The sequence below is a fragment of the Manacus vitellinus genome, unplaced genomic scaffold (assembly GCF_001715985.3).
Source record: "Manacus vitellinus isolate BGI_N305 unplaced genomic scaffold, ASM171598v3 scaffold_32_pilon, whole genome shotgun sequence".
Taxonomy (NCBI): Eukaryota; Metazoa; Chordata; class Aves; order Passeriformes; family Pipridae; genus Manacus; species Manacus vitellinus.
The window spans coordinates 2,847,940-2,871,981 of record NW_021940460.1 but is presented as its reverse complement, the minus strand read 5'-3'; the positions used below and the strand labels follow the sequence as shown (position 1 = coordinate 2,871,981).

The window sequence follows — 24,042 nt, the reverse complement described above, 5'->3', positions numbered from 1 at the left end:
GGGAGATGGAGGAATGGAGCCCCAGGAACAAGGAGGGTAAGGCAGATGGGCCTTCATCAACCCCCTCTTTCTCTCACTCCAAGGGAGCCTCCCTGCATTTTGCGATGGAGCACAATCTTGTCCTTATCTGCTTTGAAAATACTGAAGGATCAGACTCCAGGGAGATTCAAACACTGCATTGCCAAGCTTTTAAATATCCCCTGGGCTCAGACAAAAGCCAGACAGGGCCTGATCTCATGTCTCATCTGAGCTGTTTGCCTTTGTTGACAGCAACACTCACATCTCAAGTGAGAAGGACAATTTCCATCCTGGGACCACCCACTTCGCTCTACAAAGGAGGGAACACTCTTATCACCCTCTAACTCTGCAAATTCTTGCTTTCCTGACTCTGTTTCTGATCTGCTTGCACATGTGATCAAGAGGTGAGCCTCACCTGTACACTACATCAGCCAAAACTCCCTGAGAGTTTCCCAACCACTGGATGATGACCCAAAGGCAAGAATGCCACAGAAAGATGCTCAGTGGCATTTGTTCCATTCCCCCTGCCAGCACACATGGCACTGGGCAGGAGATGGCAGCACTTACCTGCACCTCTGTGCCTTCTCCCAGGCCTTGTAATCCTGGTTCCCTGGCAGGGCCCTCCCCATGGAGCACTGTGTTCCCAGCCTGCTGGGGAGGCACAGACAGGCATTTCTTGTCTCCTGCAGCATCCAGTCCCTGTGGGGAAGTGCCCAAATCCTGCACCAAGGGAGCACTGGGAGAGGAGAGGTGTGGTGCTGAGGAGGCTTTCTCTGGCAGAGCCCGCGCCGGGCCGGCGGGGCCGGAGGAGACATCAGTCAATTTGGCATCTGAGCTCTCAGCAGGAATGTTCTGTCGGAGCAGGAGCGCAGGAGTGGGGGGTGTGGATGGGCTGTGGGCAGGCAGGGAGCCCCTGGGAACGCCCCTGGGCAGCCTGGAGGTAACAGTGGTGGAAGCAGGTGGAGTGCAGGGATAGGCTCGGAGCAAGAGCGAGGAAATCTGGGCCGGAACCGAATCCACCGACTCCCCGTACTGAGACATCGTCCTCACCGAAACCTCCCGGCACACCTGGAACATCTGGAGCTGGGACAGGTCCACCAGGACACTCCCAGCTGTTGGAGAAGTAACTTCTATCACCTGGGAGCAAAAGAACCAGGAGGAATTACTGTTTGTGCACAGCTGAGCCCTTCTGAGAAGAACAGCTCCTGATCCAAAGTTAAGACAGACACCAAAGCTCTGGAGAGTAGGTGTGCAGAATTCTCACCTTCTGAGGGCAGAATGAACAGTAAAGGGAAATTGTTACCATAACCATATGAGAAACTGGATATTCTATAAAACATGACTATATTTGCCCCTCTTCTGGACTTGCTCCTGCTGATGTCGGTGCCCCAGAGCTGGAGGCAGCACTGCAGGTGGGGTCTCACCTGAGTGGAGAAAATCCCCTCCCTGTCCCTGCTGGTCACATTGCTTCTGATGCACCTTTCCTGAATGAGAACTACACCTCACTCCTTACAATCTGGAGACAAGCCCCAGGGCTGTGTCCTTGAACTAGTGCTCTGTCCATGGCCTGTGGACTCACTGAGCTCCTTCCTTCCCCAAGGATCAGGCCAGTGTCTGAGGTGAGCAGAGGAGACTGACACTAATTGTCCTGTTCTGCTACTCAAAGGTCCTGCCACAGGAGCTTTCCCAGCTTAGCTACATCAAAACCACATCAAAAAGCTGGAGAAATGCCTTTTCTGGTGTGTATCACACCCCCCAAACAATGTCCCTCCCTGATACCACTCCTTTCCAGGCCAAGGACTGGGATTGTCTCCTCAGGACACACTTCTGGATCCAGCTTTCCATGCTTTGAGGCTGTGACACTGCCTGTTACTCCAGTCCCAGCCCCTCCTGCCCAGCACCAACCTTCTGTCCATCGGCGTACACGGCGTAGCCGGTGACTCGGACCCCGTTGGAAGATCCCTCGGCATCAATGGTGACAGGTAACCAGCTGATAACCAGGATACCTGGAGAGGGACCAGCTTCTACCTGGACATCCAAAGGAGCATCAGGTGTGCCTGTGAAAGACCAAAAACACGCTCCTCTTGCTTACCTGGCTACAGTATAAAGCTCAACTTTGGTTCGACTCAAAGAGCAAACTCCCACACCAGCTTTGCCACAGGAGAACTGAACCAGAACAGCCAGGCTAGTCCTGGGAAATGACAGGCAGAGCCAGAGGAAACAAGGTGCTCTTGTTCTGTGAAAGCTTTAATGCACAGAAAACAGAACTTTGCAAAAGTAGCTGAGGCCAAGCTGCAGCGACCCTTCGAGCAAGGTCATGGCAAACCAGCTCTCCCCTGCCCTGCCCGGCAGGCATGCACGGGGGGGGTCTTCCCAGAGCAAACCAAAGCAAAGGGGGTAATAAAATTGTAAAAAAAAGAAAGAAGAAAAACATTAAGACAAAACAGTACAGCACCTCAGGCTTTGGGACCTAATCAACCTGGCTTCCCTTCATCCCAAGGCTTCCCAGCAAGGGAACGGCCGAGCGCACGGCTCCGAGCGCTGCATGGGATACCTGCTAGTGGGGTAGTGAAGTGAATCACAGCTGAGTCCTGCTCCTGCCCCTCTGGCACCTCTTCCCAGGGTGTTTTCATGGGCCTGGCCTCCAGCTTGGCCACGTACTGGGTGCTGGGCTGCAGGTTGTGGAAGGTGTACCAGTAGACCCCGGGCTTGGTCACGTCGCACTGGTCCCCGTTGAGGTACACGGCGTGGCTGTAGTTGCTGTTGCAAGGCAGCCACGTGACCTCTGCTGACGTGGCAGTGACACTCCTGACTTTGAGCATGGTGGGTGCCACCCCAAAATCCTGCCCCACAAAGAAGGTGCAGCGCAGTCTGTCGGACCTGCCGCGCTCGGTCACCGCCTGCACGGACACGCGGTAGGCCTTGCTCTGCAAGTCCAGCTTCTCAATCACTGCTTTGGTCTGAAGGCCACTCTTCACGTTCTGACGTAGCTCTTCATCCACATAGATGTTGTAGCTTTGTATGTCTGGGCAGCCAGCTGGCAAAAGAGGTGGGTCCCAGCCTACAACTATGCTTCTGGCAAGCTGCTTGATCAGAGTCAGTTTTCGTGGGTAAGGCACTGCTGTGTGACTAACGGGCTCCTCCTGGTCTCCTTCTGCTCTACTGGCCAGCGGGCTGATGCTACTCTCTTCAATGGAGAAATCACTCTTATCTCCACTGCTGGTGCTTGCACTGACCAAGCTTTTCTCCTGGTATGAGCTATGGGTGAGATCATTCAGCTCCGGAGGCAGAAACGTCACGAGGTCATCATCTGAAACCCGCTCAACAAAATTGGAGGGGACCAGCCCTCGCCGGCCATCCATCAGCTCCCCTAAACAGAAAACAGGAGACCTGTTACCACTGCCCCTGCCATTCAGCCTTCCAACCCATCTGTGAGGACTATGGGACAACATCCACGCTGGGTCACGACTGCTCTGCGCTCAGGAAGGAAAAAAACCTCCGGGAGGTTATTCCTGGCAATGTTTCCTGCACTTCCGAGGGCTTCCCTGTTAGATCCCAATGGCCACACTGAGAAGACTCACTGCTCCACACATTCCAGAGCCAAGTAAGTGAAAAGCTGAGTTGTGTAATTAACTAAAGGGTTTCTCCTTCTTCATTATCCCATTGTTCCTCACCACAGCTCCTTCACTAACTTTTCTAGCCTTCCCAAACTACGCAGATGGATGATTTTATGTCTTCTCCCAGCCACAGAGATTTAGGGTTTGTAGTACTTCCTCAAGAAAGTCCATCTTTCCAGCTCTGTATTCAGCACTGGGCTTCCTTTTAGCTCCCTCCTTTCTTAAGCTCCTGGACTAAAGGTGTCCCAAAAGCACCTGTGGGGACAAGGGACACACAGTACCTGGTCCCCCAAACCACAGAGGAGTAGGGACTGCACTGCCTTCACCCTTCCAAACTCTACCTACAGCAAATCAACTGAAAGCAGGGAAAGCAGAACAGGTTAGTAAAGAATAACCTTTTTATTCTTTAAACAAGAAATAAAAAGACAAATAAATGAATACATGAGAAGCTTGGGAATAGAAAGAAAGAAAGAAAAAAAGGAGGCAGAGCAGTCACAGAGCAAGCAGTGCAACACCCATGCATTTGCCTCAGCTCTTGCAAAGCACCTCAGGAAAATTAGGATCCTTCAGTCCTCAAGTGGCTCCACAAAAACCCCAGTGCAAATTGACAGCCAACAATTCTTGGTTTCAAACCCATCTGCCTCTTAATCAACCAGGATCACGTTTGCAAAGGGGCCAAACCAGAAACCCGCTGTGTGACACCAAGGGGGATCACAACTGTAGTTTGGGTGGATTGTCTCAGCCCCTCTCTGCCACAAGAGCAGGAGCCAGTGGAGACCATGACCTGCTGCAGCTCTGGCTCACACACAGCCCCCCTGGGAGGAGAGAAACAGCCCATCTGCCTGGGGCTGAATGTGTTCCTCTCCATGGAGAGGGAGGAACCATATGGGGATGAAATCTGGAGCTGTGCTGAAAGCAGTGGCTAAATTCCCACTGAAATCAGATCAGGATTTCACGTTTTAGACTTAATTTAATCATGACATAAATAGACTCTTTCCAACAGAATCTGCTCCTCCCTCTAACAAACTAACTTTGGGCAGAAAACCTTTATCTTGAGGTTTCAAGATTCACTAAATTCTCTCATTTTTTGGAGAGAGATCAACTCTCCACAGGAGTTCAGCCACATTTCATTCTGTTAGAACACACCTTCAAAGAAGCCATCTTCATCCATGTCCCCATAGATGTAAATATATTCTCCAGCAGTCAGTGGAAGCTCTGCCTCTGGATTTTCATTAGGTCCATCAAAAGGATTGTAGCTGAAATATTTACAGTAGGAAGACTTAATTTGTATAGGAACTTGTCCAGCAACACATTTGAGCTGTGATGTTGACAAGCTTTCAATTCACTGGGAATTCATCCACTCGTGCAAGCAGCAAATTCCACAGGCAAAGGTCAAAACTACAGTCTACACACAATAATAATTAAAAACAGGTAATTTTCTGAGGAGCAGAACAGATGTCTTGTGACATCTGAAGGAACAGAGATATGAGGACAATGAGGGGACTGGAGTATCTCTCTCCTGAGGAAAGGCTGAGGGATCTGGGATTCAGATCCTGGAGAAGAAACAACTGAAAGGGATACCTTCAGGGTGGGTGTCAAGAGGATGGGACCAGGCTCTTTTCACTGGTCCCCAGAGAGAGGACAAGGGGCAACAGGCACAAACTGAAACACAGGAACTTCCACCTGAACCTGAGGAAAAGCCTCTTTCCTCTGAGGGTCACCGAGCACTGGAACAGGCTGCACAGAGAGGTTGTGGTGCCTCCCTCTCCTGCTCCAAGTCCATATTTTAAACAGCAATCCAAAAGCTTCACTGGCATGACAGTTATAAATACACTGGTGATATGATTTGGTCTGCAGGTAATTCTAACCTGCCTATCCAGGGATCCTCAGATCATCAGAGGGCCTCATGTCACAGGAAAATGCCTCGTGAAAAACATCTTTACAAACACCTCCTACCAATTCCTGCTTTTTAGCCTTTAAAAGGGATTTCAACATGCCAAAGCAATGTTAAGGTCTCCCTCAGCTCACAGAGACCTTATGTACTCAAGACTCTGACAAGAAGACACAGGTCAGATTTGATGTGTTCCTCACAAGCACAGAATCATCCCAAGTCTCTTCCTTCCAATCCCCAGTTTAAAAGCTGAAGGATATGTCAATACTCTTTGAATTGTAAATAGTAATGAGTTTGACCATGATGCTCAGTGGACAGAAACAGTTAGTAACAGAAAAAAAATTGAGTTTATTCTGTGGGTTTTTCCCCTGCCCTTTAAAAATTACAGCCAGAAAGATTTTGGCCAAAAACTTCAGGTATTCTAGGTTGAAATTTTCTTAATTGCTGGAATAAGATTTCTTGGGAGAAAATGTATTGGACTATTCTGAAAAAAAAAATAGACATTTCAAGGAATATGTCAATTCAAACTGAATTTTCAATACAGTATCATATTGAAAGAAAGAAAAAGTCTCACACAGGGCTGGTCACTGAACAGCTACTGAGCTTACTGTGCTTTTGTTGAGCTAAGCCTTGCTTGTGCAGGAAATAACAGGTCTCAACAAATCATACAATCCTGGAATGGTTTGGGTTGAAAGGGGCCTTAAAAACCATCTCATTCCACCCCTCTGCCATGGGCAGGGACACCTTCCACTAGCCCAGGTGGTGCAAGACTGCATCCAACCTGGCCTGGGACACTCCCAGGGATGAGGCAGCCACAGCTTCTCTGGGCAACCTGCGCCAGGGCCTCCCCACCCTCACAGCCAACAATTCCTTCCCAATATCCCATCTGTCCCTGCCCTCTGGCAGAGGGAAGCCATTCCCCCTTGTCCTGTCCCTCCATCCCTTGTCCCAGGTCCCTCACCAGCTCTCCTGGAGCCCCTTTAGGCCCTGCAAGGGGCTCTCAGCTCTCCCTGGAGCCTTCTCTTCTCCAGGTGAACCCCCCCAGCTCTCCCAGCCTGCAAACCCCATGGAGGAATAAGATACGTGGTCCAACCTAATATTATCCATTCCTAACAGGGTGAATTCAAGGGAAGAGTGTAAAGAAGGCAACTCTGAGATAACCTGTGTAACCACACAGACCACAAGAAATGAGCTCTCAGTACCTGTATCGAGCTAAGAACACCTGGAGCTTTGCAGGGCCTTGGCTGCCTGGCTCTGGCATGAGGGAGATGCTGTCAACATCCAGCTCTTCCATTTCACTTGCAGTGTCCACCTAAAAACATTGAAGAGAAAGGATCTGAGTAAAGAAACACTCAAAGGGGTCAAATATCAGTGAACAAGTCCCCCAAGCTCATGTTTGGTGGCCCCTGGGCTAAGGACCATCTGGAAGAATGACTTTTTAGGTGAAGAAGTAGTAATAGGAGGCAACAGCTCCAAGTTGCAGCTTCAGGGGTTCCAGCCAGACATGAAGAAAAACTCCTTGCCCAGGTGGGTGATGTAGGTTTGGGAAAAGTTCCCACTGAGCTGTGGGATCTCCATTCTTCAAGAACTTGTAGCCTCAGCTCAGCAAAGCCATGGCCACACTGATCTAGTGCTGGTGACAGTCCCACTGGAGCAGGACTCTGGACTAGAGACTCTGGAGACCTCTCCCACTCTACACATCCATAATTCAGTCTATTTATTTCTTGTACCTTGAAACATTAGTTGTCCCTGTGTGCAACACAAACCTGGACAGAGGAGACCTCAGAGCTCTGTTAGATGTTGAGGTCTCCAAGTGCTTTTGTTCCCCTCCAGCACCTGTAAATTTTCAATATGATGTTTATGTACTTTCACCAACATCAGACAGAGCTTTGGGTGGAACTGGTAGGGCCATCACACTGAACAAAAAGCACAAGAGACAGAGCAGGCACAAAACTCATCTTCCTGCTACAGCCTCTCCCTTCCCAGCCCTCAGCTACTTCTGGATTTCCTAAGCTGGAAGCTGCACCCTCAAGGCATTTGGTGGCAGAAGCACCTTTGGGAAATTCACCTCAGTCTTTTTGATCCTGGTAACATTTTGGAATTTTTCATCCAGTGGCAGTGAGTTGTGTAACCCAACCCTCCTTCTGGAGCAAATGCACTCGCCTGGGTTTGTTTGAAATGGTGCCAATGAACCAACTCAAGCTGCCTTTTGAAAGCAGACCTCGAGGCAAATGTGTTTTTGATGGAGACCCACTGCAGGCAGCAGAATATAAAGTAGTTTTTCTAGTACGTGAAGTACCAAAGTTAATCTCTGAAGGAGTCCAGAGTATCTTTTCAAGGCAGTGTACTCCTTGTAAAGCAATCCTGCCCCCTGTCCTGGGATAACACACCTGTAACAGCCAAAAGACACCCAGATGGAGCAGCTTTTAGCAGCCTGGAGTGTTCCCATAACTGTGTGTTGTTGGAGCCAAACGCTCCACACACTTTTCCAAGGATCCCACACTGACTCTGTAGGCACTTACCTCTCCAGGGAGGCATGGGGGCTTCCAAGCTTTCTCTGGAGCTAAAAGGTAGGATTTTTTCCCACTACAGAATTGAGAGCAGTTCCTGCCTGTTCCTCCCTTTGTCTCTAAACATGGCACTTCCCAGAGCTCCTACACAGTGGTGGGCACTGCCACCCACAGCAGCCCTTCATTAATGACCTGCCCTCAGCTCAACACATCAGTGTCCTCCACAGCTACAGTGAGACTAAGAAGGTTTCAGTGCCCAGGAAACACCAAAAACCCCAAAACTGCCACCCAGACCATCCCAGCACTGCTTTACCCTGAGCTGTCCCCTGAAGTGATGTACACAGAGCATCAAACACTCTGTGTGAACCCACACCACCACCCAAGAGCTCCTGGGGAGGAGAAGCACCAACCCCCCATGAGATCTTGGGGGCACAAACAAGCAAAGCCTATTAATTCCAGCCCTCTTAGCACAAACTTGGTGTCTTTTCATGGTTTCTTTCACCAGCAAAGAAGTTTGAGCTCCTCATCCACAGCTCAAGGCTAAAAGTAGTCTGGACACAGCTGCTCAGCATGCCAAGAACTCCAGTTTGTAGCCTTTTTGTGCTTTAATGGCAGCTGAGGTGTCACAAGGAAGTTTAGCAAGAGTTTCCCACACTTTCCACCAATCAACCTCCCCATCCCAGTCCTTCTCACACTGTCCAGCCAGTTATTTCCTTCCAGGAGCTCAGTAACACGTTGAAATCAGCATTATAGCCATGGCACCCAAGGCCTTTTCACTACTTTCCTACAGCTTTTCTCTTGTTTTTTTCCCATTTTCTTCAGGCAGCCAGGAAGGAAGGACTGCAGCCTTACTGGGGAACCTGTGCAGCCTTACTGGTGCTCTCAGCAACGCATTTATTCCCTTCTGGAAAGCACAGACCACAGAGGGGCCTCCCATACTGACCTCCGGAGTTGGGCAGGATTTGGGGCTGTTGTGCATGGACTCTGATTTCGAAGAGCTGGACTGAGATTCCACTTTCTTGGCCTGTTTCTGAGCACTGGTGGGAGCAGCTGGGGAGCCCCCAGGGGTGTCAGGCACCCTAAGGGATGACTCCAACTCCTCAGCAACTTCATTGTGAGCCTTCTTAGTGCTCTGGTGAGGGAGCAACCCAGGAACAGTTGATTCTGCAATAAAATCAGCCATTAGTCAGAGCCACAGGCAGGATCCAGGATCAGCAACGAGCAGCACAAGTCTCTACAAATGTGCCTCATTTAAGAGACTGGACACTCTGGCCAGAGAAATGCCAAATTCTCTTTATGGCTACAAAACAAACCAGGAGTGTTGACAACAGAGAGAGATGGAGATCCCAAAATTTAACTAAACGTTCGCGTTATTTCCTTCACCCCTTCCCATTTCTGGGAACATCAGCTCATTTGTGAAAACACTCCCAGGCATGTCCAGCACTCACCCTTCTCCCAGGGGGGCTGTGGGGTGGAGCTGCACAGAGCAAGGGGCAGCTCTGAAGTCACCAGAGTGGAGGTGAGAAGGTCGATTTTTCCCGTTTGGAGCCGGAATTGTTGGAGCTCCTGGGACAGGAGGCTGAACTGCTCTGTCTGACTGCGACACTGATCTTCCAGATCCTTCACCCGGGCCTGGCAGGAGAGACACGGGATGAGGCACAAACCCACAGCAAAGCCACCAGTGAGGCTCCAAACAGCCTTTGCTGCGTCTTTCCAGTGGGTCCCAGACTTCAAAGGATGCTTTTAAATGCCCTGCCCAGAAACAGGATTGGGGAACTGGCAGCTCCACAGCTTTAGTACCTTTGAAAACCTGAAGCTCCTCATCTGTGAGGGGACTGACTGCAAGCTCTGCTAGGAATTATCCCTGAAAAGCTGGGTTTGAACTTCAATATCCTGTCCCAGCCCTGCACAAGACCAGATGTGATAAGTCACAGATAAATAAGCCTTGAAAAGAAAAGACTGGAGCATTTCTTGGAGGATTAAAGTCACATCACCCAGAGGAATTGCTCTCCCAGTGTTCTATCTCATCCATACTTGCAGAGGCTCCAGCAAGCTCCCAAAACTTTACCCTGCCCTCCCCACCATTCTGGGCAGGACTCCTGATTGTCCCTGCAGATTTTGGCTCCTCCAGGCAGCAGGAAGGGCAGAGATCACCCTGGCCTGTGTTGCAGAACATTCCTTTGATGTGGAAGCCCACACACTTTCCCACCAGGTCCCACAAGGAGGAATTGCTCCAGGAAAATTCCTGCTGAGGCCCAGAAACCTACATCTCAACAAGATGAGATGCAGGGGAAATCTCTGGAGAGGGAAGGACACATTCCTACCATTTGTATTTTCTCAGATTCTCCTCCTACCGTCTCTAGAACTTCCCCTTATAAACCATTGCTGAGTCCTGGCTGTCCTTACACATCCCCACGTTCTCCCAGTGGTAGGCACATGAATTCCCAGGACAATGCAACTGCTCCTTTTCCTCTCCTCACTCTTTTTTGTAGGTAAGATGCTCCATAACAGATGACTGCACTGCGCTCCTCAAAATCTTCCGTTCTACGAAACGCGTTTGAAGTTCTTTTCTCTCCTTCCAACTCTAACACACCTGACCTGGAAAAAGCTTTCTCTGTGGTCTCAGAGCAACACAAAACCTTTGGAGCCACTTCCTATTCATGGGGGTGCCTGAATTTTTATTTCCCAGGTTTTTTTTTTTTAATTCCAGTTTATCTCTGTTTCCCTTCACGACTCCCTGGGTGCTCTCAGGCTTTAAGGAAAGTCTCTGAACTGAAATCAGATGCCACAAGTAACTTCCTGAAGTGTCCATGTTCTCCACTTGCTCAGAGTCAACTCCTTGTTTACTAAATCCCATTGCACAGGATTCCTCTGCAATCCTGAGGGTTTGCATTTACTTACAGTTCAGATTTTTCACATAAATGCTTCTCTCCTACACATCTTAATAAAGAAAAGAGACCATCAACAGGAAGAACAGTTGCACTGGATCAAAGTAAGGCTTCCCCAAGTCCAACATCCATCCCTGATCCCACCTTGGGACACAGCCCACAAGAACACAGAGAGGGATTTCCATTGCAGGACCAGAAAGGGATTTCCTGCCTCTCAGGAGCCATGAGCCAGCAGATGCATCTGGATATTGTGTTTAATAGCATCAAAACAGTACCTTGTCCTGTTAATTTATTAATCACACTTTAAATCTATTTACAGTGGTGGTCAAGCCAATAGCCCAGATAATTCACAATTTAATTCCAAGATCCCTAATTAGTCAGGTGTCTGTTAGATCTGTTATTCAAAATAACATACAAACATCTCTTAAATCCTACTGCCACATCATACACAGTGTATATTTCTAGCAGGCTACTTGCAGGGAATCACAGCTGGGAAGAGCAGGTTTCCAGGGCAGTGCTGGGAGAAATGGGGATAAGGAAGAGGGAAATAAGGCCAGGAGCTTCAGGGAACCAGCAGGAATCAAGCCCCAGACACAGAAAAGACAGGAGACTGCTGTGTCCATGCCCAACCCAAAATGGGGAGAAAGAGGAGCCTCACACAACTGGGCCTGGGCAGTGGGATTTCCAGAAGAGGCTGCAAGAGCAGGAGCAGAGCTTGGTGGGCTCAGTTTAGCCACTGATTCAGAAACTGAGGTTTTCCACAGCCAACCACCACCAGCTCAGCCCCACCCTCTGAGAATCTCTCCTTCTTGGCTGCTCTACTCCACTTCTCCAGGTGATGTTTTCCCTCCACATGTCCCTCGTTACCTTTCTCTGTATCTTCTGCTCTGTATTTTTGAGATGAGAGAATCTCCACTTTGCTCAAGGGGAACTCTAGAGCTGTGCAGTCCAAACTCCTGCTCCAGGCAGGGCTGATGCCAAAGGGATTAGAGGAACAGCCATAATTCCACAACAATGTGGGTGCAGCTTCTACAGGACGTGGGCACACCCCAGTAATGCCCTTCTCCAAAAGCTCCCAACACTTCACTTGCTTTTTTGACCAGAACTGTGGCTGATTTTTTTTTTTAAAGTCCCCCTACCTCCAACCCTGCACCTCCTGCTCCAACAGGGAATTCCAAGCCCACCACTGGGCATGACTAGTCATGGCTGCCTCTCCTCCCACGTGCCTTTGCACAGGCAGTGTTACCTGGGATTTAATGTCCCTGTTACTCACGAGATCTCTGTCAGATCTGAAGGTGTTCAAGCAGTTTTCCACCAGCTACAAACCCCACCACTTCCACAGAAGCCTTCTTTCCAAATCACCAGCTAGCACAGCTCCCACACACCGGAATTTCGTTGGTTCCTACCTCTTCTGGGAAAACTATCATCCACAATCCCTGCTTCCCATCTTCCATCCAGTTACAAAGCCAGCAGGGCCTGTCTTCTTCTCCACAGCACTCACTTGCAATGGTGTCACCACTGCTTTTGGGTTCTGAAGGAAACACTTCACTCCTGGACTGCAAGTAGTTCCCAAAAGACTTTTAAATGCACGTGACACGTGGAGAAGGAGCACAGCTGGGCAATTCTAAAAATCTGCAAGTGCCAAAAAAATTAAGCTCCTAATTCTAATTGGTCAAGGAAGCAAAGCATTTAAAGAGAAAAGCAGCTGCTCCATCAAACTCATGGTGGGAGCTCCTTTAATCACATTTATTTCTTGGCAGTGACACTCTTGCAATCCTTTCCAGAGTATAGCTAAAACAAGAATTATCAAGCAACTGTCAAAGTCAGGACAGAGGGAAAAATGTCCCATTTGACAGGATTATAGCAGTACCTGCATGCAATCCAAGGTACTCTGGGAGCAAGAAGAAAAGCAAAAAGAGATGTCAAACCACATCAGCAGTTACACTACTCCAAAACCAACACTCTCCAAACACAACCCAGCCCTCAGTCTCAACAGGATTGTTTTCTCACAACATCCAGTGTCTGCCTTGTCCCATACTGAGATTCCCACCTCATTCTTACCAAACAAAAGCCAAATCCCACATACCAAATGCACAAATAAGAGAACCAGGCCCTTTCTGAGGGCCTTCAAATCATCAAAATCAACTCAAATCAGCTTTGAGTTCAATGACTCTGCTAAATTTCAACAGACTGTATTCATCCTTCATTAACATCCCATCCAAAAGCAATCCAAACACATGGGAAAATGAAACCACACAGCACAGGCACTCCACACCCCCTCATTCTGCCCTTCATGGATGTTCTGGGCTGACAATGATTAGAGTTAAGTACTTTAAATGAATGTTGCTGCACATTAAACTAGCTTTTAGTGACAATTTCTCTTTCTTTGGTCTGCTTTATAAAATTCAAGGCCAGGTTGGACAGGGCTTAGAGCAACCTGGTCTAGTGGAAGGTGGGTGGGACTGGATGAACTTTCAAGGGGATAACACATAATGTCACAGCCCCATGACACTCACCCAGCCTGCAACTATTTCAATCCCATTTAGCAGGAGTCCAGCACTCTTGGGTTCTACAGCTCAGACACAGGCCAGGCTCCCTCCAAAGTTGATGCTATTTGCAGCCATGGAGCAATCTCCTCCATCAAGGACAATCCCCATCCCAGTCAACAACCCTGGGCTCCCAACAGCCCCAGAGCTGCACAGGGAGTTCAGCCTGTCCCCTCTGACTGTAAGTCACCACTGCAGCAGGAGATGCCACTGTCTGGGTGGACAGTGAGGCCTTCTGCTCCTCTTGGGTGTTTTAGTGCTCAGAAAACCTCTGAGAGAGCACAGGATGCTCCATTTCCCATCACACCCAACCCTCTGGCAGTCACTAAATCTCCACATCAAGTTCCAGCATTTGGTGCCTTGGCTTTGCAGCTCCAGGAATCCACAGCCTAGTTTTTCTCCAAAGTCATCCTGACTGACACCAAGCTAATGCCAAGCAAACCCAAAGCAGTGCCCAGCACATCTGCCAGGTTGCACTGTTACACTGTCAGCAGAGTGTGTTCCATGTGGATGTCAGAGTAAATAGGACAGGGGAGTTGCCTCAAGCTTCCTCACTCAGGCAAAGGCCACATTTCTCCTGTTTTTCCCTAATAAAAAGCATAAAGTGCAAACACACACACACACACACACAGGAGAAATTTCAAGTCCCAGGGACACAAATACTCTTCCTCTCTTTACATGATCCTGGAGAATGGAGGAGGCAGATCTGGGGTTAATTATTTAATGCATCCCTGAAAGAGTTTTTGAGCAAAATCTGAATGAAGAAATCTGTGTGAGGACTGAGCAGGCCAGGATTTAATCCCTCAAAACTCTGACCCCAGATATTACTCTGCCAGCACCACTGACACTTGCTCTCAGCAGTGACACATTGCATCTGATCAAGACATTACAGCACTTTGCTCAAGAACCAACAAAACCCACCAAAGGCATCAAGAAAACTGGTAATAAGAACAAAAGGTACCAAAATTTGCAGCCACTAGTCCCTCTTGTTTCCTTCTGCCTTACCTCTAGAAGCTGTACTGCTCCTTCATGTTCCCTTCTTGCCTCTGCCTGTGCCTAAGGAGAAATAAGAAAGGGGGAAAATAAGAAAGGAACCCACCTGAGCTCACTTCTGTCATCCCACCTCATAGCCCTTCATAGGCTGGAGGACAAGTCTGATGAGGAGCAGCTGAGGGAGCTGGGGGGGCTCAGCCTGGAGAAAAGGAGGCTCAGGGGGGACCTTCTGGCTCTGCAACTCCCTGACAGGAGGGGGGAGCCGGGGGGGGGTCGGGCTCTGCTCCCAGGGAACAAGGGACAGGAGGAGAGGGAACAGCCTCAAGTTGTGCCAGGGGAGGGGTCAGGTTGGATATTGGGAAAATTTCTTCACTGAAAGGGTGGTCAGGCCCTGGCACAGCTGCCCAGGGCAGTGGTGGAGTCCCCACCCCTGGGGAGATTTAACAGATGTGTGGATGTGGCACTTGGGGACAGGGGTTAGTGGTGGCCTTGGCAGTGCTGGGGGAATGGTTGGAGTTGATGACCTTAGGGGGCCCTCTCCAACCTTAATGATTCCATGATTCTATGATTTAAAGTCTGAAAGCACCTCTGGGCTTTGGACAAACAGCAGGGAGAGGTCAGATGAGCAAAGCCCTTCACTGTGCTCAGGTACCAGAGCACTCAGACACTGCCCTGGTTTACTTTATCCTGTAAACTCACACACACCTCCTCCGTGCACTGCTTATCCAAGGAAACATATCCATTGTTTTCCAGGGATTCAGAGGGTAAAATGTCCACCTCCCACCCCCCACACACCTGCTGCAGCCGCCGGACCTCCTCCTGCTTCTCCTGCAGGACTAGCAGGGCTTCCCTGTGCTCCACTTCCAGCTGCTGCCTGCGCTCGGCCACATTTCTCATGTGCTGCAGAACAAGGCACAGACAGGGACACTGCTGAAATCCTGTGTCCCACCAGCAGCCAGGAGCCAACCATGGCCTGGACTTCATGTCATCATTGCACAGGAGGAAGTACAGAACTCTCACCACTCGCCAGAGCAACACAGAGACAACCATCAAAGCGATGGCCACCTCATTTCCCATCCCACCCAAATCCCTGAAGCAGCCTTTCCAAACCTCTTCCCACTTTGGAAACCCACATTCTAGGATCCTGCAGAAGCACAATTCCCAACAGAAGCACAGAGACAAGGGAATGGTGAAAAAAGGCAAAGAGACAACATGTGCCATCCAAAAGCAGCACTGCCTGGACAGTCCCCTGTGTGGATCCCACTGACCTTCAGCACCTGCTCTAGATTCTCCAGCTTGGTTTGGAGTCCTTGGTTCGTCTGAATCACTGAATCCCGTTCCTTGGTCACCAAAACAACCTGCAGTTTCAGGTCAGCATTCTCAGATTCAACCTGGAGAGAAGGATTGGCAGTTTTAGCACAAGCAGCCAGAGGCATTCCTTGTATTTTTTGATTTGATTTGACTGAGGACAATTTGTTTCTGTGTCTCAATAGGTTGATTTGCAGACCTGCTTTCTACTGGCAATGATACCAAAATGATGAACCTCCTCTCCCTCTGGTTTTTATTAATTAATTAATTAATTAATTAATCATAAATAAGCATTTATCAGGCCTCAGTGTGTAACACTTTATTTGCACACACTGTTTCTCTCACTAGAATCATCTCCCCTCCCCATTTACAAGGGGGAAGGAACTGGGAGAGGAACAGGCTACATAATGAAGAGATAAAAGAAAGCACAAAGGTTTAAAAGCATTTTTCATCCTACATGGTAGAATTAAACACAAAGAACAAACAGGACAGAAAATTCATCAGCCTGCTGAGATCATCTTTACCTTCTTCACTTACTACAGGGAATTCCAGCCACATATTTTAGTTCCAGGGGGCACTATGGCCTGATGACTATTACCAATGCAGATTACAAAGGCAAACATTTCTACTTACAACAGTTATTAAACAGTTATTTAATATTAAATATAATTATCAGCCTTATGTATGGTGGCAAATTGACACAGGGGAGTGACAAGTGACTTTCCAAGTCCTGTGCATTATACTTGTCCAGAGAAGGAGCTGGGAACAGAAACCCAGATCAGCACAAAACCATTTCTCAGCTGGCAACTTGAAAACTTGGCACACCAGCAAGTTCTTCCCAGCAAAATTTTGCAGGAGCCAATGCTCCACCTGACCAAGATGCTGCTTTTACCTGTCCTGCCCATCCAGCCCTCTCGTTCAGCTGCAAGTTCTCCTCGGCCAGTCGTGCATTTTCACTCTGCACCTCCTGCAGCTGGATCTCCTGTCCAGAAAGAGTGGGAATTACTACACCAAGGCCCTCAAACTCCCCCAAATTATTCTGCAGAGCAGCTCCACTGCTCCTGTTTCCTGGTGCAGGATGTTGGTGGGATGCTGTTGAGGAGGGGGAGGCACTGCTCTAACAGCCCTCTGTGCCAGATGATGGAGTTGGAACTGGATGACCTTTAAAGTCCCTTCCAACCCAAACCACTCTATGATCTCTCAAGTTTCTTCTCTTCTTCTCTTAACCTCAAAGCCCAGAATCAGAAAGAGATTTCCTTGTCTAGCTCCCAGCTCCAGTGTCACATTATTTACAAGCTGCTGCCTAGAACTCCATCTCCACCCACAGCAATTCAGGTTTCACTGCTGGTTCAGGATCAGAGTCTTCTTGACAAATATCAGTTAAGGAAGGAAAATTATCTGGGAAAATGATGCTAAAGAGAGCACTAGACTGCAAAGTCCAGAGTTCCAAATGGCTGACTCTGAAAGCAGGATTCAGTCTGGAGCTAAGAGCATGAGCCTGCTATCCCTGAATTAGGGAATGCTGCCCCTGAGCACAGGCCGTGGGCACACGGAGGGACACTGGATTTGTCAGGTCAGTCCATCTGCAACAACTTTGTACAGCACTAAAGGACTTTAACTGTTGCATAATCACATGACACACACACACACACTTCCCCATTCCAAGGTTTTACATATCATCAAATATTTTCTGGCTGTTCCAGGAGCTAATTCCCTGTGCACACAGGCTGAGTCCTGGTACTTCAAGGTGAGTCGGTCCCTTCTTGACCCTCAAAAGTGACTGCCTACCAACATACAAAGACAAACTCATTCCTTAAACAACCCACAGACATCAAACATCTATTCAGAAGGTCAGCACCCCTGGGGGAAGCCATATACTGTCAGCCCCTAATGCCACCAGAGCTGCTCAGCAGAGCAACAGCAGAAGGGAGAAATCTGGGTGCTTTGCTAAGACCAGGAAAACCTCCCTGGAATTAAACAGAGGCAAGATTTCTGCCAACAGATATGAAACACAGGAAAAGGACTGTGGGTTTGTGCAATGACCATCTTGAGGTGCAGAAATCTTTCAGTATTTGTCTGGAGTGCCTGTGAAAATGCTAATTATCTCCCCAAACTATCAAAGGCCATGGAATTTCATCCAGTGATTTATGTGGCTGCACTCAACCCACAGGTAACTGAAAGACTAAATAAACAAGCCCAAAATTTGTGACACTGTCCAAATAACCAGAAAGATGGTGATTCATTACTAAGAGGAGCTGGAGAATCCAAGAGAGACACACAACAACCCAGCTCCTCTTCTCCCATCACGCTCACAACAGCAGGCAACAAGAACACTTACTAGTTCTTTGCATCTTTTATGCTTTTTCCTCACTTCATGCTCAAGGTTTTCACATTTTTTGCGCTTTTTCTTGAGTTCAAATTCCTGCAGGAAACAAGCAGAAGTAGATCAGCAAGTGCACACTCTTACAATGCATAGGAAATTCAAGGCCAGCCTCTCAGACCCAGTGCTGCATTATCTGATTTTCTCATAAAAATCTCTTTGTGACAAACTTGAACAATGTAGAAACCAAGGGAGATTTTTTTTTTAAGTGTAGGAAAACTAAAAAACTTTTTAAGTGAAACAACTATTTCTCTCTTCCTCAAGCCTTTAATCTTCTGGAAACAGTCCTGTTTCCCACTTGCACAGACTGTTCCTATTTGGAGAGAGCAGTATGGAGACAGGATGGGGGGGACAAAAAGACAGAGCTGTGCAAAATTCTCAGCTTTAAACATCAGCTGTGCTATTTCAGCCCCTCTTCTCACCCAAATGACACCTAACAGAGCACAGACATCCTCTGCTTATGTACCTTTACCTGCAGCTACTCCTGCAGCTACCTCTTGGCTCCTCAGATAGACAAGAGCTGCTAAACCTCCCTGTGAACTGTCATAATTTGCTGGAAAAATTCCCAAGGGACATATTCCTCATCCACATGTGTCCCCAGTTCAAAAAAGACTAAACCAAACACAGCACAGAACCTACTGGCATGGTTTCCTCTCATTTTAGTGTGACATATTCCCCTGCCAGCCCAGCACCTGGAGCTGCCACCCAGCAACACCCTCCATGCAGATGGCCTGTGTTGTCCCACTGATTCCCCAAGCTTCCCACTTCTGCCAGAGCAGCTGCACCTAAAAAGACTTCAGTCCCTAAAATCTCTATCTGGGTGGAAAACCCAAGAAAAATAAAAAAGTGTAGCATTCCTTCCCCCAAACCAAGTTCACAACTCACCAGCTGCTGGATCTGTTTTCTGGTCTCTTGGCCTGTTATTGCATTTTTGGGAGGGAAATTTTCATGTCCTTCAGAGGCAGGTCCCAGTGGCTGCACACCTGGTTCCACCTGGAAAGCAGAAGAGATGCCAGAGAGCTCAGGGACAGGCAGGATTGCAGGGCACACTCCTGGCAGTGCCACCTGGGAGAGCAACACTCCCCATGAGACTCCTGATCTCTGAGCTGCACCACTGGGCATGGGGAAAGCTGGACACTGTGCCAGGGATCTCTGTGCCACCAGAAACCTGTGCTGGGAGTCTCCTGGAGCCCAGTGCCAACCAGTCCAGCTTGACTGAACCACCCCCATGCAACAGTGGCCTCCAGGAAGCTCTCAGATCCCAGTTCCCATTTGTGCCTGAGGAGAGGCAGCAGCCACACCTTTTGTGACCCTCCCAAAGCAATACAAAGATGGTCAGATGGGAGAGCACAGCCCTCAAAGGGCAGGAATCAGAGAAGATGTCAGAATCTAAAGGCAGGGAAGAGCAAACACTACCAAGAAACAGTGTCCCACCTCAGCTGGCAGCTGAGGACTGAAAGGGCAGCAGTTGTGTGGATTATGTGCCATCACCAAACCAAATGAAACAATTTTCTGTACACAATTGTACACAAGTTTCTAACAAAATGCCTTTTCATTTGGGCTACAGACAAGCAAACCTTTAATCCTCTGAATTTTCCCTCTCAACTGGTATTTGACTGGACACTGTCTGCCCAGAGTAATCCCTGACAGCAGAGCAAGGCCAGAGACACACAGGAGAAAGAGGGCTTTGATAATGCTTTAAACATTCAAAGTTATTTTTGCTAAACAGATTTTAGGGACAGAGCTAAGGATCTCTCTCAAACTGAACTGCCTGTAAGAACAACTGTAGAAGCCAACAAAATACACAGTAACAAATCACCAAGATCAGATAATTAACCAAGATTAGATTAATAACACCCAAGAGTTCAAAGAACCCCCCTCTGGCATGAACTGAATCTCTCGCTTCAGCAGGAACTGAATCAATACGTGCAGAGTGTCACTTCTCCAACACTGCCTTAATACAAATTGACTGGAAGGTGGCAAATGCCAAGTTTTAAGAGTATTCCAGAGTTTTAAGCATATTCCAGTGGGCAAATGTAGAAAGACAGACCACTACATTCGACACCTGTTCTGGGCAAATGGATAGAAATCGCAACTAAGATAAGGCAGGTGCTTAAAATAACTCAAACTAACTTATACTGGGGGCAAGGACACATTCACAAATCTATACAGAGTTCTTCTGACAAAAAACCAGCAAGCAAAGGGGTGCAGGAGATCCAGCAGGAACCTGCTTGGGTGCTCAGAACACCTTCACACCTTCAGCTGCGGTGCTTTAACAGGCTTTGGCAGACACTGAGACACCACAGGGTGAGGGGGGAAGGTTTTTTAACTCGGGTAAATATCTAATAAAAATGAAAGGACTAAAAAAGGAGGGAGCAGGAACTGTGCTCTCCAAGCACTGATACAGCAGAGACAAACAGCGACGAGGGCCTCGTGACACTGAGAGATTACACAGACAAGTGATGGTTTAATAGAGCCCCAGTGCTCAGACAAAAAGGCAAAGAGATCTATTGGGGAAGGGAGAGAAAACTTCATTATGCCACCGTATAAATCAACGCCCGAGCCCGGGACAGCGCCGCGCGTTGTCCTCCCCAGCACAAAACCGGCAGGGAAAAGGCACAAAGGAAAGGAGACAAAGATGCTAGCGCTGAATAATGGGAGAGGCTGGAAAGAAACAAACAAAAAAAAATGGCTGAAGGAGAAGGGGCTTATAAATCCACGGGTGACTCGGAATGGACGAGCGAGGAATGAATATACTCAACACATCTGCCGCGAGGGCCCGGGGGGGCAACAAACGGGAGCAGCTGGTGCGGCTTGGGGGGAACACGCGTATCCCGAACCCACAGGGGACACGGGGGGGAACCAGGAGAACCCGCGGGAGCAAAACCCCGCGGAGCCGCCCGGGGGCTGCGGGGCACAGCGGGACCCGCGGCCCGGCCCCGCAGAGGCCCGGCGGGCCTGCCCGGGGGCGGCTCGGCCCCGAGGCGGCACCGCGCTCCCCGGAGGGGCCCCGGGCCCGCCCGGCCCGGCCCGCCCCGGCGAGCCCCCGCGGGCAGCCCCGGCCCACACACACCCCCGCCCAACACACAACACCCCGGCCCACACACACACCCCCCCGCCCCACACACACCCCCCGGCCCCACACACACACCCCCGGCCCCACACACACACACCGCCCCACACACACACCCCCGGCCCACACACACACCCCCCCGGCCCCACACACACACACACCCCGGCCCCACACACACAACCCCGGCCCCACACACACACACACCCGGCCCCACACAACACACACCCGCCGGCCCCACACCACACACCCGGCAACACACACCCGGCCCCACACACACCCCCCGGCCCCCCACACACACCCAACACCCCTTGGCCCGGCCGGCCCGGCCCGGCCCTTACCTGGCGGCTGCGCGGCCGCGGCGGAGGCGGCGCCCTGAGGCGGCCCCGGAATCTGCGGGGCTGAACCACTGCGGGCGGAGGGGCCCGCAGGGCCGGGCAGGCCGGCAGGGCCGGGCAGCGGGACCGGCGGGACCTGCGGGCCTGGGCTGAGCCCCGGCGGCAGCACAACACGGGGGTTCTGCCCTTCTGTGTCACCGCTCCGGTGAGACCCCCCTGGAGCTGCCTCCAGCTCTGGGGCGAGCTGGAGCCAGTCCAGAGGAGGCCACGGAGATGCTCCCAGGGCTGGAGCCCCTCTGCTCAGGCTGGGAGAGCTGGGGGGGTTCACCTGGAGAAGAGAAGGCTCCAGGGAGAGCTGAGAGCCCCTTGCAGGGCCTAAAGGGGCTCCAGGAGAGCTGGAGAGGGACTGGGGACAAGGGATGGAGGGACAGGACAAGGGGGAATGGCTTCCCACTGCCAGAGGGCAGGGTTAGGACTCAGGTAGGGACCTCCTGGAGCAACAGGAATACACAAAAGGTGGGAACAAACATTGGGAGGGGAAATGGGCGGACAGTGATGGGACAAGGGGGAATGGCTTCCCACTGCTGGAGGGCAGGGTTAGACGGGATAGTGGGAAGGAATTCTTGGCTGTGAGGGTGGTGAGGCACTGGCACAGATTGGGTAGAGAATCTGTGTCTGCCCCGTCCCTGGAAGTGTCCAAGGCCAGGTTGGATGCAGTCTTCCACTATCTGGTCTAGTGGAAGTGTCCCTGCCCATGGCAGGGGTGGAATGAGATGAGCTTTAAGGTCCCTTCCGACCCAAACCATTCCACAGTTCTATGAAAGAGAAGCATTGCTTGGCTTCCCTAGGCTGGAAAAAGTAGCACGGGAGCTCTGAAAAGGAGCAGGACTGAGCCCCTGGCATGGTTCAGTGTCCCTACCATGTGCTGCCAGGAGCACCTATGTCCCTCCTCACTCTCTGAGACCTGGCACTGGAATTAGTCCCTTTGGAAACCAGCACAGCACCGATGTGCAGCGGACGCAAACCACAACCCTCACCTCCTCCAAGTGAAACTCCCTAAGAACAGCAATTAATTGAGCAATTAAACATCAAAACTTTCCGATGTCTGACCCACTTGTCTCACCTCCCTGCGAGCTCTCCCTCTCAGCGCCGGGTCTCCCAAGGAGGCCTCCTTTGGCAGAGGTGAACCTTTGCTGCCAGTGTTCGGTCCCAGGCGTGGGGCAGTGCTCGGCCTGGCACTGCCTGGGCTCATTTTGGGGGGACGCAGACACTCCTTGAAATTCTTGAGGGCAATCTGCCTCTGCAGCCTCAGCACCTCCCGCTGGGACTCCCGCAGCAGGCGGTCGAACTCGATGACGTTGAGGCAGCGAGGGTCGTCCTGCAGGAAAACAACCCCGGTGTCGTGTCACTGGCAGGCTCCAAAAGCTGGGACAGGTCACATTTAACACACACACACTCCAAAAGAGGAGAGGCTGGTGGAACCCAGCTACTGTGGCACACACAGATTGCTGATTCCTGGGTCTCCAAAGCCTCAAAGCTCACTTTGCGTCCTTTACGCAAATACATTTTTCCTCCTGAAGATAAACCCCAGCCTGTAATGGTCCTGTAATGCTCCTGCAGCTCTCCCGGCACGAAGGGCTTTGCCAAGCGTGTGCCATCTCAGCACATGCCAGCAGGGAGCGTGGCAGGATAATGTCACGTCGTGTCCCAGCCAAAGCAGAGCTGCTTCCCCTCCTTGACGTGGGTGGGTGCTGGCAAGCGCTGCAGCCCCAGCGGTGGTGAGGGCTTTGAGTGGCTGCAAGAACGAAGAACATCTGGGATTTGGTCAGTTCTCCCTCAGGATAATGTTTGGTTTTCAAACTATTTGATTTCTCTCCTTGTCAGAGACAGTGATAGGCCCCTATCTTTAGCACAAGGGGTCACTCCCATCCCGACCCAAACCCAGCAGCTTTTGAAGGAAACCAGCCCAATCTGATTCTCACAAAACTAGTGAGAATATGTCACCAGCTTGTTTCGTTCTTCAAAGGTTTTCAGACTTCTGGAGGCTGAAGAAACACGTACCTGCATGTCCACATGTACAACAGCGGGTTATGAAAACCTGTCTTTACAAATCTGCTGCTGGAGGAGACATTGCTCATTCCCCTGGAAAGCTCCTAAGCCGGTGAATTCAAAGCAGAATTGGTATCCAGGACAAATTTAATCTTTTTCCCTGTTCGCTTCTTATTCCCCCTAAAAATAGCATGTGCTTTAAAAATACAATTTGAGGAGAAAACCGTGGTTACTCTCATGGTGCAAGGGGGGAAACTGAGGCACCATTAAAGGGAACTGATTATAGATTCAAGAAGTGAGCAGCTGGGCCTCCTCTGTGCCAGCCCCCTGTTCAGGCTCTCAGGGTAGTAGTTCTTTAAGCAAAATTGGCTGTGGCTGTGTATAAAATCTCCCTTCCCCCACCAAAAATAGGCAGCTATTCCCAACTGAGCCTC

The 24,042-nt window shown here is 50.0% G+C and overlaps 1 protein-coding gene across 9 annotated transcripts in view; it reads right to left on the bottom strand.

The window, feature by feature from the left end:
* The window catches only part of TSPOAP1 (TSPO associated protein 1), a 62,360-nt gene that overhangs the window by 20,173 nt on the left and 18,145 nt on the right, over window positions 1-24,042 (bottom strand). For 7 of the 9 annotated variants that reach the window (XM_018076625.2, XM_018076626.2, XM_018076627.2 and 4 more), the window contains 14 exons: window positions 22,683-22,937; window positions 19,037-19,144; window positions 18,110-18,193; window positions 16,664-16,753; window positions 15,732-15,854; window positions 15,259-15,363; window positions 14,476-14,526; window positions 9,485-9,668; window positions 8,980-9,200; window positions 6,729-6,838; window positions 4,782-4,891; window positions 2,573-3,388; window positions 1,924-2,075; window positions 586-1,155 (listed from right to left, as the gene is read on the bottom strand). In XM_018076625.2, coding sequence (XP_017932114.2) covers window positions 586-1,155; window positions 1,924-2,075; window positions 2,573-3,388; window positions 4,782-4,891; window positions 6,729-6,838; window positions 8,980-9,200; window positions 9,485-9,668; window positions 14,476-14,526; window positions 15,259-15,363; window positions 15,732-15,854; window positions 16,664-16,753; window positions 18,110-18,193; window positions 19,037-19,144; window positions 22,683-22,937 — 2,979 coding nt within the window. Of the gene's footprint in view, window positions 1-585; window positions 1,156-1,923; window positions 2,076-2,572; window positions 3,389-4,781; window positions 4,892-6,728; window positions 6,839-8,979; window positions 9,201-9,484; window positions 9,669-14,475; window positions 14,527-15,258; window positions 15,364-15,731; window positions 15,855-16,663; window positions 16,754-18,109; window positions 18,194-19,036; window positions 19,145-21,562; window positions 21,640-22,682; window positions 22,938-24,042 lie in introns of those variants that run through there. The other 2 variants (XM_018076633.2, XM_018076631.2) reach the window with 2 other exon arrangements.